We start from the raw sequence: 19595 nt of genomic DNA, 5'->3' as shown, positions 1-19595 counted from the left end.
CTTTAGCTATCGGCAAAGTCGATAAAAACGTATTATGGCGTATTTTTGGTAGCAAATGTCATATGTATCATGCAGCCATCACACATCGGCTTCTGTTTAGGTTCCATGGGCGATAACAAGGAATCTAAGTCCACTGAGAGCCTCAACACGCATTCTAGAGGTGAGTCGTCATTTTACTTTATAAAACTTGTTTTTTCAATTATTTTTAACTTTAGACATCACAATTTTTTATGAGTCAAGACTCACCAACCAAGCTGTTAGTTGGCCAATTTGACTGCTATTTTGGTTAGTTCCTATTAATATTGTGAAAATTTTGAAAGCTAGAAAGAGGAAAGAAGTTAAATTGATAGCGTTGGTTTGTAGATTGCTTGGTGGGTCTGTAAATACTTTTTTTGAGCTTTAGCTGTGAATTTACTTCTTAGAATCCTAACATCTATTATATAGTATCTACTTCTGGATCTTCTTATTGGTGCCTTGGTTTTTTTTTATTAGGTCTGGTTTAACTATGTACTTGCTTTGCTTATTTAAATGTGATATTTTGTGTTTAACTTATGTAGGTATTTCATTATCCAGTGTGATCATATTGCCAAGGACTCATAATATATTGTCAAAAAAATATTGTAAATGTACAGGATTTTCACCTATTTTTCGTAACAAAAAATACATTGTCAGTATTATAATGTAGGTAGCAGTATGTCAGACGTGTCACTGGGGTCGCCGGACCTGAGACGCGCCGTGTCTGCGGACCCCGGCGCCAGCAAGGAAAATGGGCCGAAAACTGATGATAAAGAGAGGTAAAAGAGCTTCATGTTACGATTTTGTAGCAGTACAAATACACACATTTAAATTATACGTGTCATCTTTATTTATTGTTTTTGTTCAACGACACTGATAAACTATTTTTTTAAGGGTTCATAATTTTCCTAATAATACTTACATGTTTTATTACTATCGGTTTTGCGACATTGAATTTTTTTCACAAAGTCCTGTGCTCAAAAGTTACAACACTTATTATATTGTGTTTGATATATACTATGCACACTGTGTTGTGATGTCGTCAACCCCGGGCTCATGTTCCAATGTATGTATGTATAAGACATCTTCCCAAATGACTTCCACTACCAGACTCTTCAACATTGCAAAATATTCTAATCACACCCTATTTCCATAGCCAAAGCAAAGGGCTGGGAAACGTGGTCGGTCGCGCGTTAGGCACGACTCGCACGCGTCGCACGTCGTCCTTCACTTCAGTGGAACAGTTCACCAAGAGGCAGGCCGGCACCGTGGATGTGTGGTGGCTATATGATGATGGAGGTAAGGATTTAGTTAAAGATAGAAAGCAAAGGGCTAGGCAATGTTGTCCGTCGCGCGTTAGGCACGACTCGCACGCGTCGCACGTCGTCCTTCACGTCGGTGGAACAGTTCACGATATATCAGGATGATGCCATGTATGTCTGTAGACTTCTGCGATAAATGGGCTATCTAACTGAAATTATTTTTTAAATCGGTCTTGTATTTCCTGAGACTGGAAATTATTTTTCCAAATAAGCGAGATTTTCGAATTTACATTGTTGACTAGTTAAAATTAATATATTTACTTCTAATTTTGTTACACAGGTCTAACGTTACTCCTGCCGTACATATTATCGACTCGGCGGGCGTGGTCGTCCTGCCCACTGCGGGTGTTCACTCTAGCCAATAAGAACACAGAACTCGAGATTGAGGAGCGAAAGTGAGTAAATCCTTTTAAGATCATAAACATTAAACATACCCAATATCTTTTGTCAAAGAATTAAATTAGGCATTTAGGTCAATTCCGCATTGGAAACACCTAAAATGGCGTTAGACTGCACACTTAGACATATACCGTCTTACCACAAAAACTTTTAAACGTCAGTTTATGCCTTGTCTAAAAAAATTTCAAATTATGACGTTGACATATGGTTCATTTTGCAGCCAAAATTTTATTAGACAAGTGTAAAACAGGGTTTAAAGTTTTTGTAGTAAGGCCCTTACCGTCTTACCACAAAAACTTTTTAACGTCAGTTTAAGACTTGTCTAAAAAAATGACAAATTATGACGTTGACATAAGGTTCATTTTGGAGCCACATTTTTTTTAGACAAGTGTAAAACAGTTGTTAAAGTTTTTGTAGTAAGGCCATTAGTAATTTTGGTAATACTGGACTTCCACCTCAGATTTTGATGTTTAAATTGACCACATGAGGCACAAAAAAATGTGTCCCAAGCGTCTTAATATTCTTGGACTGTTCGCAGAATAGATGAGATTTGGTCTATAGTAGTATATTAAAATATATAATTTCCCCCAGCATGGCATCCTTACTATCAAAGTTCCGGATAGACTACTCCGCATTGAAGATGGTGGCGGACATCACGCGGCGGCCGAAGGACTCCACGCTCGCATACTTCGACAAGCTCGTCGCGCCCTTCAAGTGTGCCGATGATGATAATTGTATGTATCACTATTTTGTTCATTATTGCTATCTATCGAATGTGTTAGTGTTTTCTAGAATTTTAATGAAAAAGTCCTCTCTGCATTAAGCATTGCATGGCTAGTTAAATAATGTATCATAGGTGACATTGCATTGAATGTTTTTTTTTTGTTCGGATATAGAGGTCTGAAAGTGTGTGATAGTCTTGTTCATTAAATTTTTTTCTTCAAATAAACTAAAATGTCATTATTTAAGAGGATAGGAAAACAGACGGTCCCCTGTGGGCGGGGATACCTTTAGAATTGACCGAGCTGATAGTTTTGGAAGACATTATTAACCCCACAATACTTTCCAGCCGGCATAACAGAAGCGGATCTCCTCGCCGCTCAGGACCGCACGCACCGGCACCTGCGGCTCCGCGAGCTGATCGCGTCCCACTCATGTTCCGCGCGGCTGGTGTGCGTGACGCTGCCCATGCCGCGGCGCCGCGCGGTGGTGCCGCCCGCGCTGTACCTCGCCTGGCTGCACGCCATCGCCACGGCCGCCGACCGGACCCTGCTGGTGAGGGGCAACCATGCTGCTGTACTCACCTTCTATTCTTAGGAACATAGAACTTTTGTGTAGGTCGTTTCAGTTTGCACAGTTTTTGAGCAAGAAGTAAAGAAGTTTTCTTAATAGTTTAAAAAGAGATATCTTGCTTTTTCTACTCTTAATTACAAGGATATTTGAAAAGAAGTGTCAGTATTTTACACACGCTATTGAGGAGATGTTTGAAGGGTATTTCAGACATCTTAGCGCAGATTTTGCGCAAAGACTCGTTGTAGAAAAGATAACAATTTAGTCCTTACAACCATTACATTACATCCCTCGTAATACTTTTTTTTTTAAACAGTATATTCTTGCAAACTGAACTGTATAATATTTGTAGCTATATATAAATATAGCTAGCCATAGCAGTTTGCGTAAACATATCTTTAGAGAACAAATCATTTTTGCTATTAGGATATTACTTTTCCCATAATCATAATAATCGTTACGCATAATACTCACTTCGGTTTTAGAGTATTTTAAACACTAACCCTTATGTGCGAGTGATCGTATCTTCTAAGATATTTGCTCTCCAAGTACCTAAATGTAAAATTTTACCAGTACAAGTCTAACCAAATATTTGTAATATTTACATGATGTATGAAATGCAAGTTTTATTTAGGTTTAACTTAGATGAATTTACCAGTGTGTTTAGAATATTATTTTAGTATTTTTAATATCTAATCATTCCATTATGTCGTGGCCTCAATTTATTTATGTATATTTGACCAATTTTAAAGGCATGCCTAAGTCTAGTTAAAAAATAATATGCTCCGATTCTATCCTTTGTCATCATCATAGTCCTAGCCTTTTTCCAAACTGTGTTGGGGTCAACTTCCAGTCTTACCGGACTCAGCCCACCAGTGTTTTACAAGGAGCACCGCGTATCTGACCTAGCCCAGTTACCCGGGCAACATAATACCCTTTAGTTAAGACTGGTTACCAGATTATATTCTCTGTCAATCGGTTTTAAATTGAATTTATATTCCTGTATTTTTTCAAACAACCGAATAAAACTCGGGGCATACATTTTGTAATAGTTTCGAAATCAAATTGAGGTTACGATCGAGTATGTAATACTAATGAAAGTACAAATAGACATGACGTGTGCTGTTTTATTATTATTTAACTCTGTGTGTTGTTTCTTTAATCAATTTATTTATTTATTTATATTGATAAATCTGTACATTGATGATCTGATCTTGAGATCTTGGAGTTCTTGGAACAATTAAGCTTTTATTACAACTGACAACTGGGAACATACCATGGGCTCATAGCAAATGGGGCTTATTCAATATGTGAAGTTTTCACACATTATCCTTTCTAAATAATGTATGAAAATGAGCCCATGGTGCCCTAGGAATAGTTTATAGTAGGTTAGTATACTTATCTAGGTAAAAACTAATCTCTTTTAATTCGAATACTACGGATCTGGCAACACAGCCCAGTGGCTCTATTTATAAATTCTGAACAATGTTGCCTTATGAAATAATTATTGGCAGACTAAAATACATATTTTTATCGAATATTTTGCTATCGGTGTACAATTTTATATACATTATATTTTCTTGTATTAGTGATTTGTGAGCCTCTTTATAGATTTTGAATGAAGTATTTATTATAGGAGAATTGGATAAGAGCCTTATTCGGCCTAATGTATTTTTGCTAAAAGAATGTAATACTTTAGAGGAATTTATCCTGAATTTGACAAATGTGGGGATTTTCGGGGTTGACATTATTATAAGGCTTATGTTTAACTGATCACCAGAAATAGTAACAAATAGCAGACAAAAATAGTAAATGATCACCAAAATGAAACTCGCATTTTAATGTAAAATGATAACCAAAGTTTTAACACTTTGCTATCCCATTTAAGTGAAATTACTCCAAAATAAATCATGCGCAAGCCAAAAATAGTAAATGATCACCAAAATTAAACCACCATTTTAAAGTAAAATGATAACCAAAGTTTTTACATTCTGCTATCCTATTTAAGCAAAATGAGTCCAAATAAATCATTGTTATCCCAAAAGTAGTAAATGATCACCAAAAGTAGTGAATGATCATCAAAATTATACCAGCGTTTTAATATAAAATGATAATCAAAGTTTTTACATCTTGCTATCCTGTTTAAGTAAACTGACTCCAAAAAAATAAGTTCGGCCTGATACAATAAATGTAATTACATTATGGGGACCCTTTTCCTGCACTAGGGTGGAAAATTGTCTATTGCATGCCTCTAAACAGTGCGATAAGAGTGTGTTTTCGAGGGAGTGTATTGAGAAACACATTCTTCTTCTTCTTTCTCCTGCCCTGTTCCCAATTTTACTTGGGGTCGGCGCAATATGTCATTTTCTTCCATTTTCCCCTGTCACTCGTCATACTGACACTCACGCATGCATTGCAAGCCGGACACATAACTTAATATGGCATCATAATACTTTATTTGATAATAAGCCTACATTTTATGGCAATCACAGTGACTTATTTAGGCAAAAATAATACATTAATTTGGTCGTCAAGAGTTGGTGATCATTTACTAAAGAAGACGGATCACAATCCATACAAAATTGCCCCACGTCCTATAACAATGTGACATATCTCAAAAAATAGATAAAAATGTTAAAAAAAATATGGCATACTCTCTAATTTATTTTTTTTACACCTTCATACGAAAAAAATGCTTTAAAAATTGTTCAGGCGCTGTTATGAAAACATCGTTCATAGGACTATTTATGGACTATTTTATTAAATTATTTTTTTGTTTGATAGGGTATACCTCACAGGTCGTCCCATAATCATCAGGTCAGGATCTGATGATGGAAACCCTGAGAAATTCAGGGCAACTATTGAAAATTGTAGGCATGCGCAGGATAAAAACTTGACTATAAGGTGTGTCTTATAACACTATGCAACAGTAAAGATTTGGAGCTGACCTGATGATGGAGACGAAAGAAGGTCGAGGGAACTCGACAACTGAATATGTAAACTACCTCGTGTTTGGGCTCATATTACTTGCATTGAATAGACCTTTGCAACAGTGAAGGTTTGGAGCTGACCCGACGATGGAGATCCGAGAAGGTCGAGGGAACTCGACACCAAAATATGTACACTACCTCAGAAGTCGGTGTCTAATGGATGTACCTAAGTTTATTTCCCCACCGACTTCTAGGCCGATGCTCCTAAGAATAGTTTGTTTTGCTTTTCAGTGTTTTTGGGAGTTTTTTTTATTGTAAAAAGTTTTTGTTTTTATTTTTGGCTTTTCAGTGACAAGCACAGTTGTCACTATCCGCATGGGTGGGAAGTTCTTATCAATACGAATAATATGAGCCCCAACACGAGGTAGTTTACATATTCGGTTGTCGAGTTCCCTCGGCCTTCTTTCGTCTCCATCATCAGGTCAGCTCCAAATCTTTACTGTTGCATAGTGTTATAAGACACACCTTATAGTCAAGTTTTTATCCTGCGCATGCCTACAACTTTCAATAGTTGCCCTGAATTTCTCAGGGTTTCCATCATCAGATCCTGACCTGATGATTATGGAACGACCTGTGAGGTATACCCTATCAAACAAAAAAATAATTTAATAAAATAGTCCATAAATAGTCCTATGAACGATGTTTTCATAACAGCGCCTGAACAATTTTTAAAGCATTTTTTTCGTATGAAAGTGTAAAAAAAATAAATTAGAGAGTATGCCATATTTTTTTAAACATTTTTATCTTTTTTTTGAGATACGTCACATTGTTATAGGACGTGGGGCAATTTTGATCCATCTTCTTTGGTGGTCGAATACAATTTAAAGTGAAGTCGTGACTAAAATAGCTGGTACTATTACATTTTTAGACTTTATTTTTCTGGTGTTCAGTAGATTTTTCTGGTTGCAAAACTAAGGGTATCAAAGCATTTTATGGTGGTCATTATATTTGTTCCCTTATTATAACCACGAATTGTGTAAGGACTGGCGCAGATTAAGTTTAGATCCTAATATTTTGCGCATATATTTTTTTAAGATGTAAATAGTTATTGGTAGTTATTGAAAAATAATTTGACCCCAAAATACAATTTACATTGTTATAACAGTTTGCGCCAATCCTAAATATTTTTTCTAACAGTAAGATAATTTACAGTGAAATCAAAGTTACCAATGTGTGTATGTTTTTTTGAAATCAGTGTGCGTACATTTTACAAAATTATTTGCTGTGTGTTAATTATTTGTATTAACTTATTAACAGTTGTATTTTATTTTTGTGTGTATATGTGACATTATGTTTTATTTATACATTGATTTTCTTAGACCTTTTTATTCTTATTAGTATTTTAGCGATATTTGACCCAACCTCGTAATTTATTTTATCGTTTAACGTATTATTGTACAAATAGTGAAAACAAAATGAATTGTGATTAAATGAGTTGATGATGATACAAATGTTTTTTTAAACCATTATTTTTAAGGTAAAATTTGGATTAAAAATAATTATGAATACATATTTGATTGCTTTTGCTCTTAATTGTCAATTGAAACCAAAATTATTTTTAAACTGATCTTTATTATGTAACCAGCATTGACACCAAATATTATCCTCAATGCCGCAACTTGCTACGATGCATAAGAATGGTCCTAAATGAGAACCTTGGGGAACTCCAACATTTATGCTGTAGCTCTAGTGGGTACTCGAATTGATTTGAACGTGTTTTTAGTAGTGGGAAGTTCGCTAATAACAACAATAAGATCTTATTACTGTAATAGGCCACTAGAAAGCAGTCCCCAACTAATTAATTTATGAGACCATGGTGTCAATAGCCTTTAACAGTTCTACAAATAAGATTACACTTGTACAAACTATTTTATATATTTATTTTAGTGTCACGTAAATATATATAATAAAGGTAAAAACCTATTAATATAACTTGTTGAATGTCTGTCATTGTTGGAAATATCACGTACGGCCATGGCCAAGTGCGCTGTCGAGAATGCGATGCAGATAAGTAATTAATATCTCTCTTAACCTACTCATACCCAACAGAAACAGGTTTAATTGAAAAAGCTGCAGTGAACACGGAAATCATGCTTCAGCTAAAGTTATAACAGAACTGTAAATTATTGCTTTAGCGCTGCTTTCAGGCCGACCTCATATTGTATTTGCCAAGTGCATCCAGTCAGCGCAGCATTAGCAAATACACCGTATCTATGCGATTTATTCGTTTTCTAATACCGATGGCAGAATGCAACGATTATCTCGGTGCGTCTTGTTGAGCAGCGGCCGGTGGTCGAGTCAGTCGGTTCGCGCGCGCGCCTCTCGACGCACGCGTTTTCCCGCCAGCGGACTTACGAAACAACCCGTTCCACGCCCTGTTTTCGAAAAAGTGTGATAAACAAACTTTTTTTGTGTTAGTAAACTGAGTGTTGTGTGTTCGTGTTGAGTTTTATTTATATTTATCGTTAGTGGTGGCACAATCCGGATCTAAGGGACAGTCTTTCGAGGTAAACATGTGATAATGTTTTTAATTTATTTTTTAAGCACGTACATGATATTGCTTTGTTATTTTTTGTTTTGATTTGAATGAATGGAATTAATTTTCTTTTATGTTCCGTAGATGTTTTTGTCGCTAGTTATTGCTTTGATAGTCCGTAGAACACACCTATTTTAGAACATAGAGCTCTAGAAAGGATTGCGTTCCTTACCTTGAAAGTTAATGTTGTGCTAAGAGTTATTCTTATTTACACAACTTGTCTTGTAGAATTATAATAAAACTGTATTTTAATTTATCATTAACATTAAATTCTTTTCATATTTAATTCAGAGAAGTTATCATGGATCATATCTATTTTCCAAAAATATTTGTTGTCTATGTGGAACATTCCTGGAGACGAGATATTGGGGAGATAGAAGCTTTTGTATTCTTATCATTTGTCAGGCTTATCATTCACGAGAACTGTGTCATAAAGTAAATCTACAAAACTTTAACTACGATGAATTCTTAACTATTTACGTTAAGAATTTTATCATAGACTTATCTGAACTATTACCGAAACCAATAATCCCTGTTTCAATTTATGTTCATTAAGAAATTAGTCAATTTTAAAGGCTTTTTCAGAATTACGCGCTTAAATATTTTCCCGCTTAACTGTTCTATTGTGTTGTATAAATAGTAATTTCGACAGCCGCCAATGGATTTTTTATTTGATTAACAAAACCATTTAATTGAGATCCACGGTTTTATTTATATAACCCATTAAACGCCCACCCTGTATCAGTATCAAACACATTTTCCATAAGCATTATTTACTTTTTATATTTTTTGTTGTTTCCAAAAACAAACCTGATTTGTTATTTTTTTATAATTATCAATATAAATAAGTATCAATATCAGATATTATCTTTTAGATATAAAAAAAAGAAGATTGCTCTTGTTTATGTTCCTTTATATACTTTACACCTACATAATATAGTCCTTTGGTTCGCCGTCTCAAGATAAAATGTTACAATGTGCTGCAGTAATTTATTGAGTTGACAATGACATCTTGTTAGCCCTGTTAAACTGTTGTCCTTTTGTTGGCTTTGCCGCCAACTGACACAGATTAGTTCAGAAACTTGTTTATCAAGTTTAATGTTTTTGTTTTTTGTTCTTTAAAATGGCCATAGTTGGTATGATGATTTTTTAAGAGGCAGGTCACTGAGAATCAGAATGTTACGACGCAGAACGTTAATGTTTGTATTTTTTTAGTCTTTAGATTTTTTGTTTTAATTTTTCATACAGATGCAGACTTTAATGTCCGTTACCTTTAAAAATAAACGATTCGACTCGATAGAATAATCGTCTAGTGCTACAATGTGCAAAACGAATCGTTTCTTGTTCTTACTAACCGAGCATTAGTAATAAGTAATAACAGCCATTAATTAAAAATCAAAACAATGCAACAATTTAGCACATCCTCATTAAGATTCTTTTCTCCGCAATACACGAACATAACTGAATCGCAATACCAATAACTTTCTTCAAAATTAATTATCGACGCGCATTTAACACTTGTATCGGCATTCCCGAAGTGGGGCACGTTGGAACAAACCAACTTTGCGGATGCATCTTTCAGTAGGGCCATCACTTGAAGACTTGGCAACTCCTGCGAACCACTTACATTTGAAAAGTCTTTTTTCCTAAACACTAAATATTTGGATTTCATTGGGATAAAAAAAAACTAAATTACCTAGGTACTTAGAAACCTACATAGGTAAGTTTTCAACATCGAGCCTTCGAGTTATCTTCAGGATGTGGCTAAAGTTTACGAAGATGCATTAGCGGGATTCTTCCTCAAAAACTGTCAAATGATCTTTGGATCCTTATAAACCAGTGCAAAACCGAGGATATTCTCCCCTTCCTGACAGCCCTACTGACTCAGGCGCTACAAAAGTGTATCAGCTCTGTGATCTCGCGCAGTATGGCATCCGATACTAGTTCTGGTGGCTGGCCACTGTTCCGCAGTACGATTCCGTTATGTCCAATTAAATGCACGCGTGCCAGGCATCTTATGTTATTCGCTGATTTATTTATGTGGTTGTTTTTTGAAAACATGCTTCTCAAAACTGGGAGTTTTAATTGACATGACAATTATTTCCTGAAATGTCTTGATTACGGAAGTTGATCTGATACATCGAGAAATTTTCGCCAATTTCAGCCCCATAGATGTGGCAGCTCACATTTGTTTGCTTGCTTCAAAGTTCTAATTTCAGAACCAACTGGACCGATTTGGAAAATGTTTCAGTGTTAGATACACCTTTTATGGACGAATGAAAGCTTGCAGCCAGGCTACTTTTATCCGGATACTCGCGAAACATGATTGAAACCGCTGGCGGAAGCTAGTGATTCGAATTAAAGGGAGAAACATTTAGCCCTAAAACAAACGGTTCCCTAATTTCACAGTTTGATAGTTTGATTCGCTCCATAACAGCTATTACAAGCAATTATTGACAGACAATTGTATCGCTGTACAATTAGTTCTGGGCTTAATTCCAGCTGTATTTAATTGTTTTGATTGAACGCAAGTGTACCTAGTGACGGCGGAATAGATTTGATAATTGAACAATTAGCGCGACCACTATTGTGTGCAATCAGTATTAATTTGGACTATCACTGACTGTAACCTGCAGAACAAGTTGTTTAAAAAAACTCTTGATAAACTATATTTACTCAAAATGCAGGATAAGAAGAATAAGGAATATTTTTAGTTGTTTGAATATGCTTAAGAACATGGCTGTATTTAGGTCACTAAAATCCATACTTCAAAGACAAAGTTCAAATATATCTAGGTACATATTTGCATGTTAAGGTAAGTAAATATCTATGTAGGTATAGTTCTTACAAAATAATTTGCACTATCCCGAACATAATAGGGGAGGAAGCGATTTTTTGGAATTGAAAAAGCTTAAATTGAACCACCCCAGGGGCGCTACATGTAGAAAACGTCCTGAAACAAACAAATCACAATAATAATCAGACGCAGAACGCGGAGGTTTTTCTCTGCATAAACGGTTTAGATCATAATTTAATCATTTTGGACAGGTACAAGTCCAATATAATTACTTACTGCGCACAATCAACGACTGCTATTGTATAGCATCGTGTATCGCCCACGTGCATCTGCATAACTAGTTCCTCTCAATTTATTCTAGCCGTTTACCTAGAAAACGTATAGCCACATGGTTTCACACGCTTTATAGAGATAATATCAATTTAAGGTTTAATTCCTTGAATAAATAAAACAAAAATATAGTATTAATTTTCTTTCAAGAGCATGTACTGAAAAACATCTCTAGAATATACGTATGCCGAGATCAAAAGTGCAAGCTGTGATCATCAAGCTTGTTTTAGGAAGTTCCAGGCAGGTTGGTTCCAATTTCCTCTTGATATGTCTGTTTTAGGTTTTTTTTTACATTACGTAGTACCTACCTAGATTAAATATCTCTTTTCTGTCAAAGCACCGAACCCATTATTTGGATAGAAAACATAAACATAACTATTTGTATCATAGCTTTGTACTCTGACTGCCCGTTAGAAGAGGAACCAATAAAGCAATATCTAAACAGTCGCTATAAGTCCACAACTGACAGATATATTGCCAATTATAAATCGTTTTCCTTCTAGATACGATATCCGTTAAATGTACAGGATGCGTCCATATCGCTTATTAATTAGGTGACGCTGAAAATTGTCTGATGTATGTTTCCCACGGTACATTGGTTTATAGGTTGCCTCCTGAAAATGTTAGGGTAGTATTTAGGATAGGCGATTTTTTATTAAATTTTTCTTTTGCTTGTACAATTTTATAGACATTCATTCAAAACAAGATGTATTTTGTGTAATATCTTTGAGAGAATAATAGATAAACAAACATGAATTGAAAAGTATTTATGATACGAGATCTCTCAGCTATTGAAATTGTAACAAATGTTCGCGCCCTAAAAAGGCGTTTGCAATACAATGTGCGCTACGCATGCGTACAAATTGATACAATTACGTCAGACCAGTTAACTATGGGCAAATATCTTATTTTATGTACGTTGCTTATATCTAGTATGTTTTGTTAACAAAAAGTTGAAAGAAAAACGATTAGGAAATGACTGAGTACTACAATTTTGCGTGCGATGTTGCTTGATAGACAGAGATGGGCAACATTAATAATATAATAATTCCATAGTTAAGACAAGTATTTTACTATGTACCTACTTATATGTTGTTAACTCTTTATTATTTTTTCAAATTGTTTAAAAATAAACCCCGATCTCATAGGGTAATCTCCGAAGAGCAAACTAGATAATTGTTTTTTGACCCCAACTGGTAAAAGTTATAAATCTTTAACACAATATAATTTTCATCAGCGATACTGTGATTTGCAGTGCATTGCAAAACCTTTTTCTTACATTTCCTGCTTCTAAAGTTACACAAAATTACGAATTGACTGCAACTATTGATCGTTTACTTAAAAGTTTCTTTTAAAATACTTGTATAATCAAAAACGTTGTAATTTGAGTCTATTATTAAATAGTGGTATTGCATATTAGTGCAAGCGGTTACTTGCAATTTATTTTGTTGTCTTTCACAGCTCTATTTAGTTTGTAGGTTACATTTCTAATAGCATCTCTTTGGTTAAATGAGGAAAAGGAGTCCGTAAGATCATGATGTTGCCAAGTAAGACTTATAACATAAAGTTTAAGGAAAACATGTTATTGCGTTAGATAAATAACTTTTACACAGCTTTACCAGGAACTTTGTTAAATATTTGTGACCAGTTTTCCTGAATAAAACAAACTTAAAAGCTTAGCTTGTATTACTAATTTACCTGTCTAATATTTTACAAAACAATTACGCTTTAAGTTAAAATATTAAACATAAATATACCTACTTACTTTCAAATCCTAGGAATTTATATAATTATCTGCATTCAGTATGTAAGGTATGAATTAACCGCATCATAAAATATAATGAAGATTTTAATAGAGAGGAATAAACTGGCTTTTTAGCTAATATATAATGGAATTTGAAATTCCAAACACGTTTGGTGAACGAATATCAAGTCGTACCAACGCGTGTCGATTTTCGCTTAGGACTCGATTAATGACCTTTTTCGAGTTGATTAGTCATAGATACGTAAAATTAGCATTTTTATGTGGTGCAATGTGCCTATAATTGCAAAATGTGTTGGTTTTTTCTGTATTTTTCAGCAAAGTTATGAGCAGCGGCGATATATTTTTGATTACGATTAAAATTACTTTTGGACAGCTTATCGCATCTCCTGTATAAAAAAGTGATTTAGAAAATAATACAGAGAGATAGTGAAATTCCTAAGAGGTTTGTGTTTTTCTTTTGAGTTATTTTATGAATTATACACCAAGTCAAGTTGCATTCAATAAATACCTACCTAAGATATTAACCAAGATAAACTAGGAGCAAACACGTTTCACATCGAGCCAGTAATGATGATGATGATGTCCTCCTAGACGTTTCCGTCGACGGCGACATCCTGGCATATATCGGCAGTTTGGTTTCGTTCATGGGCTCGTACATGACTAGCGAAACCAAACTTTGCCTTGAACACGCGGTCACAAATAGCGCAGTAGAGTTGCCCTTGCGCATTGTAGGTGTAGTTATAGGAGGGCTTAGGGCGGGATTTTTGGAGCTGGCGTTTAGCGTCTAGGGCTTCAAGACGCCGCTGTTCAAAATCCTGTACGCTCTTATGAACAGTTCTGCGCCACTCAGGTCTTTGGGTCGCTAGTTGTTCCCATGAAGTTGGCGATAAGCCAACTGATCTTAGGTGGCGCTTTAATACGTCCCTGTATCGCAAATATTGCCCTCCAGATTGGCGTTTGCCAGTACTAAGCTCAGAGTAAAAAACGGTCTTAGGCAATCTGGAGGACTCCATACGCACAAGGTGACCGCACCAGCGCAATTGTCCCTTCATCAGGAAACTCTCTATACCTGACATAGACGATCGACGGAGAACCTCCGTGTTGGAAATCCGATCTTGCCAGCGAATGCGAAGAATAGCTCGGAGACATTTAAGATGGAAGACGTCGAGGCGTTTGATGTCACCTTTGTAAAGGCACCAAGTCTCCGAGGCATACAAAAGCAAAGGGAGTATAATGGCTTTGTATACAGCTAGCTTAGTGACTAATTTGAGATCATGGGACTTCCATACACGGTGATTAAGTCCGCCAAATGCTGCTGCAGCCTTAGCGATCCTTGCAGATATATCAGACTCGAGACGGTTGTCGCTGCGTACGAGACTGCCAAGGTATCGAAAGGATCCCACTTCCTCCAGAGATTTCCCGCTTAGGTAAACAGGCGTGTCGTCTGCAGATGTTTTTTTTGCAGGCTGTTTAAGAATCTGAGTCTTTGATGCGCTGATTACCAAGTCAAATTTGTGACACGATTCGTCCAGATAGTCAAGACATTCTTGAAGATCCTGGACACTGCTGGCCATAAGGCAGACATCATCAGCATATTGAATCTCCGCAACAGGAACCGTGGAGATCCTGCGTTTTGCTCGGAAGCGTGAGATGTCAAAGACGCTCTTGTCCATGCGGACATTGAGGATGATCTTATTCCTACATTTAACTAGAGCATCGCTCATTACCGCAGAGAAATAAATGGCAAAGAGTGTCGGTGCCATGACACAGCCTTGCTTGACGCCGCTTGTGACCGGGAACTGTTCCGTAAGTTTGTCCTCGTGGCGTACGCGTGCAAACATGCCTTCGTGAAATTGGCGTACTAAGTTAACAAATTTTGGTGGACACCCACGTTTTTCAAGGACAACCCATAAAGCGGACCTTGGAACCCGGTCAAAAGCTTTCTCTAGATCCACAAAACACAAATAGAGGTCACGATGCTGTTCAAGGCACTTTTCCTGAAGCTGTTTTAACACAAAAATAGCATCAACCGTGCCTCTATTTGGGCGAAAACCTCACTGGCTTTCTGGCAGGAAGCTCTCAGCTAGCTTGACGAGGCGGCTATTGATGACATGCGCCAGTACCTTGCCAGCCGCAGATAGCAGGGCGATACCTCTGTAGCAACTACAGTCGGAAAGGTCACCTTTTCCCTTGTAGAGTTTGCTTATAAGAGCATCCTTCCAGTCCTGTGGAACTATTTCTGCGTCCCATATTTGCAACACAAGTTCAAACAGTCTGGTCTTAATATTTTTCCCGCCATATTTGTAAACTTCTGATGGAAGACTGTCATAACCTGGAGATTTGCCATTCTTTAAACGGTTTAGAGCATTATGGAATTCCTCATAGGATGGTGGAGTTTCGAGATCGGATGAAATCGGCAATGCATCAAGAGAATTGATGTAATTTAGATCCGCTCCTTGACTTCCAGGATTGAGCACTTCGTTGAAATGCTCCGCCCATCGAAGAAGAACTTCTGAGGGATCAGTCAGCTTGGTGGTCTTGTCGCGCGAATATACCGGGGCTGTTTTCTTACAACGGGGGCCATATATTGTTCTGAGGCTTTCGAAAAATCTAGCAGTTTGATTGGTATCTGCCAAACGTTGTAAGTCTTGGGCCTTAGCCAGCCACCATTCATTTTTCAATTCACGCACTTTTCTCTTAAGGACTTGATGAAGTGCATTGCGCTCTTGGTTACAGTGGGCACTTCTCAGAGAGCGTCGAAACACTCCAACAAGTTGTCGTAACTCCGTATCAGAATCATCAAACCAGTCTTGATTCTTCTTTTGCACCTTACCAATAACCAGTTTTGAGACCTTGTGCAGGTTATCAGCGAAACAACGCCATTCAGCGTCAATTGTCGGATTGTCTACAGAGTCAGAGTCAGATGCAGTATTCCCAAATTTTTTGTCAAGTTCTTTTCTAATATCCACGTCCAGAACTAGTTTCGAAAACGCCAGCCTAGCTGGTATCTTATGTTCTGCTCTATGTGGAGGTTTGATATTGAGCCTCATTTTGCATCTGATAAGCCGATGATCCGTCCAGCCCTGAGCACCTCGCATTGCTCTGGTAATAAGTACATCTTTTAGGTCATTCCTTCGGACTATGACATAATCAAGGAGGTGCCAGTGCCTTGAACGAGGATGCATCCAGGATGTTTTATATTTATCAGGCAACCGAAAAAACGTATTGGTTATGCTGAGTTCTAATTCTGCACATAAGGCAAGTAGGGCATAGCCATTAGAGTTGCATTTTCCAATGCCGTGCCTCCCAAGCACGTTTTTCCAGGCGAGATACTCTGTTCCGACACGCGCATTAAAGTCTCCGAGAAGAATAATCTTATCACATTGAGGGATGCTAAGGAGAACCATACGGAGATGGTCATAGAACTTCCGCTTTTCTTCATCAGAGCAGGTCATGGTTGGCGCGTAGACACTCACTAGGTGGACGAACTTCTTTGCTGATGTGTGAAGTCGAAGAGTAATGATTCTATCACTTAAGCCTTTCGGAGGTTCTATCAGGGAGCGGGCAATGCTGTTCTTAATCGCGAACCCGACGCCACTTGAAGCGCGTTCTGAAGAGGGTTTCCCTGACCAAAAGTAAGTGAATCCACCTAGTTCCTCGCAAAGTTCTCCACTGTCAGCTAGATGAGTTTAGCTTATTGCTGCAATGTCGATGTTGTATCGGGAGAGCTCACGAGCTATTAGCGCTGTCTTGCGCTCTGGGCAAATGTTGTTATCGTTGTCCAGAAGTGTTCTTACATTCTAAGCCGCTATATTGATTTTCTTATTGTATATTTGACTATTCTTTCGACCGCATTGATTGGTGACCAGACGGTCGCGGTTAACCATCTGGATAAAGGTGAGATGGGCTTTGTTTAGGCCACCTTTTCTAGGCCTCTCCCCGGATTGGGGAAAGCAGTGCTATCCCTAAATAGGGCTGCTTTGTCTTTGAACGAGCTGCCGAGTCAGTCCTCCCATCTCATCTGAGTCCCGAAACGACCATCACCGTCCAAACGCCTACGTGCAGAGAGCCAGCTAAAGACCGAGCTCACCCGCTAAATCCCTACCACCAGTCTCTATCGCCGCAGGGCTTTTAAATTCAGAGTTCAAGGATATTGCCAGGAGTGATGACTCCGCGGGAATATATTATAGTGGGTAGGTATGTGCGCAGATACATACCCACTCTCTCGTCTCCTAGATCTTGTGCCGCTGAAGGATCCTGACATGCGCCCTACAGGCATATCACAGGCCTTGCTGCAGCGCCACAATTGCCGGGTAACTTGCCATACTGGCGGGCCCGCCTCTTGAGCCGCTGCAGACTCTAAGCACTGTGTGGAGGATCAGCCACATAAAACTAAACTACAATGCGTAGTTATAGTTCCCCTTCACTGGGTTTAGCCCGTGGGTCGACACGGTTTACCAGGGCGTGGCCACTGTGTGCTTAACAAGTTTCTTGGAGCCACCAGTGAAGAGATTCATGAAGTATAAGCAGTACTTTGGACTAGCATCTAAGATAGATCGACCACTAGAGAGTTGGAAAAAAGAAGAAAAGACGGCACTGCAAGATACTCCACTTACGCCCTGAGCCAGTAATAATGTGTGTTTGTATGTGTAACAGGTCGAGAACCCGACGTTTACGATTTCCTTAGTACTTTAGATATTGAGTGTGGGGCCATTTCCAAGTATTTAGACATTTCATTCTGGTGGATAGAAGTCATGAATCTAGTCTAAAGCCAAGTTAAAGGCTCTTCTGAAAGGGCAAAGATATTCCGCATTATTTTATAGATAGATAGAGAAAACTGATCTATACTATTATATGATTTATCAAAGCTTCTATCTAGTAAATACCTGACATAAAATATTTACGGACCCAGGTATAAAGGAAATTAATACATACCTATAAATATTTTATTTGTATTTAAACCCTCTAGCATAATAATAATAAACGTTGAAATTAGCTAACACAATAAAACATATCCTACCATTTCTCAAACCATCAATAAAATATACTCAGTCAGTTACTTTCCAATTACTTACAATGTTAAATTGTTACAAAAACTGTAACGTTTCTCTTATCTCTTAACATTGGTGTTGATTGATTATAGACTAGAGCGTAATGAAACGTAACAGAAAATTGTTCGTAATCATACCTTGCCTACTGTTGCGGACGCCTGGCCACCGGCCCATTGTGGGTTTTCAATCATACAGTAGATAAGGCAGAAGATTTACTACATAAAACCTCGTAACCTAGTGAACTGTAAAAAATAAACTTAACTTTTCAGGAGCAAGAAATTAGTAGAATGTGCTATGTGAATTTTTTATCGTAGAAACACAATAAAAAGTTCGACGTTTTACTTTAAGACGATGATAACGCTAACAGATATAACAGGAACAGCGGTTTTTTTTCATGAATGCTATGAAAGATTACCTTACTTAGGGTCCTGTTGCTTTAGGAGAACCACAAATAATTGTCATGTTAAGGTGAACCAACTGACGGCAATCTATCTGTACGCTCAATTCATCGTAGATATAGAAAAAGCTGGTTCATTATGATCGTTTCTCAAGATCAAAAGAGATCAAGATCTGCCACAGACGTCCATTTCAAAATGAGCGATTTCAAAGTAGTTCATACAGCCTCACATCCAAACAAACATCAGCCAGATCCTACCCAGCAAAGCAGACACACACAATAAAAAATACAATGACTATTAAAAGTGAACCTTCTTACCTAATCTACCAACTAGCATTAGTAAACAGAATCGCAATTGATATTCTATTATGATGGTAGTTGCGGCACTTTACATGATATCCGCTCACCGTGTCAGTAAGGCTGGGCTGGTCTTGCGTCATGCGTCTCTGGAGCTTACAAGATGTAGATTCTTTCCTCATATCAATTGTTTTTGTTTTGGCAATAGATGTTGATTAGTTTCTTTAGGCGTATGGGGTATTTCCCCGTTTGAATATGATTTGAAGTTATTATTTTCCTGTATGGTACAGGTTTATCTATTTATAGCTTTCTACTGACAAAAGCTGCGTGAGTTTTATCCTTAGCTTTGGCATTAATTTAACATTTCTCTGCAATAAGTAATTTATGTTGTTCTATGCCTGTTATG

The 19595-nt window shown here is 37.2% G+C and overlaps 3 protein-coding genes across 6 annotated transcripts in view; 2 read left to right on the top strand and 1 right to left on the bottom strand.

The window, feature by feature from the left end:
• Positions 1 to 7463, top strand: part of LOC124636842 (bumetanide-sensitive sodium-(potassium)-chloride cotransporter) — a 31134-nt gene extending 23671 nt beyond the window's left edge. For 2 of the 3 annotated variants that reach the window (XM_047173030.1, XM_047173032.1), the window contains exons 19-25: positions 101 to 160; positions 686 to 794; positions 1172 to 1314; positions 1618 to 1732; positions 2328 to 2470; positions 2806 to 4773; positions 6973 to 7463. In XM_047173030.1, the coding sequence (XP_047028986.1) occupies positions 101 to 160; positions 686 to 794; positions 1172 to 1314; positions 1618 to 1732; positions 2328 to 2470; positions 2806 to 3053 (818 nt within the window). In that variant the 3' untranslated portion in view covers positions 3054 to 4773; positions 6973 to 7463. The remainder of the gene's footprint in view (positions 1 to 100; positions 161 to 685; positions 795 to 1171; positions 1315 to 1617; positions 1733 to 2327; positions 2471 to 2805; positions 4774 to 6972) is intronic. The other variant, XM_047173031.1, reaches the window with a different exon arrangement.
• Positions 7464 to 8300: 837 nt separating this feature from the next.
• LOC124636836 (mucin-17-like) overlaps positions 8301 to 19595 on the top strand; it is a 68745-nt gene continuing 57450 nt past the window's right edge. For both annotated transcript variants that reach the window (XM_047173019.1, XM_047173020.1), the window contains exon 1: positions 8301 to 8523. The gene's annotated coding sequence lies outside the window, so the exon portion shown is untranslated. The remainder of the gene's footprint in view (positions 8524 to 19595) is intronic.
• Positions 15499 to 16899, bottom strand: LOC124637196. Its single transcript, XM_047173555.1, has one exon. It carries the CDS (start codon positions 16897 to 16899, stop codon positions 15499 to 15501), a length of 1401 nt encoding a protein of 466 aa, XP_047029511.1.

The sequence above is a fragment of the Helicoverpa zea genome, chromosome 15, assembly GCF_022581195.2.
Source record: "Helicoverpa zea isolate HzStark_Cry1AcR chromosome 15, ilHelZeax1.1, whole genome shotgun sequence".
In the NCBI taxonomy this organism is placed as follows: Eukaryota; Metazoa; Arthropoda; class Insecta; order Lepidoptera; family Noctuidae; genus Helicoverpa; species Helicoverpa zea.
Note: the sequence above shows the minus strand (reverse complement) of the source record. Positions and strands in the feature narration are given on the sequence as shown.

What these genes read in the sequence shown, in the direction of transcription:
- LOC124637196 (XM_047173555.1), bottom strand. Translation starts at nt 16,899, where the DNA reads ATGACCTGCTCTGATGAAGAAAAGCGGAAGTTCTATGACCATCTCCGT.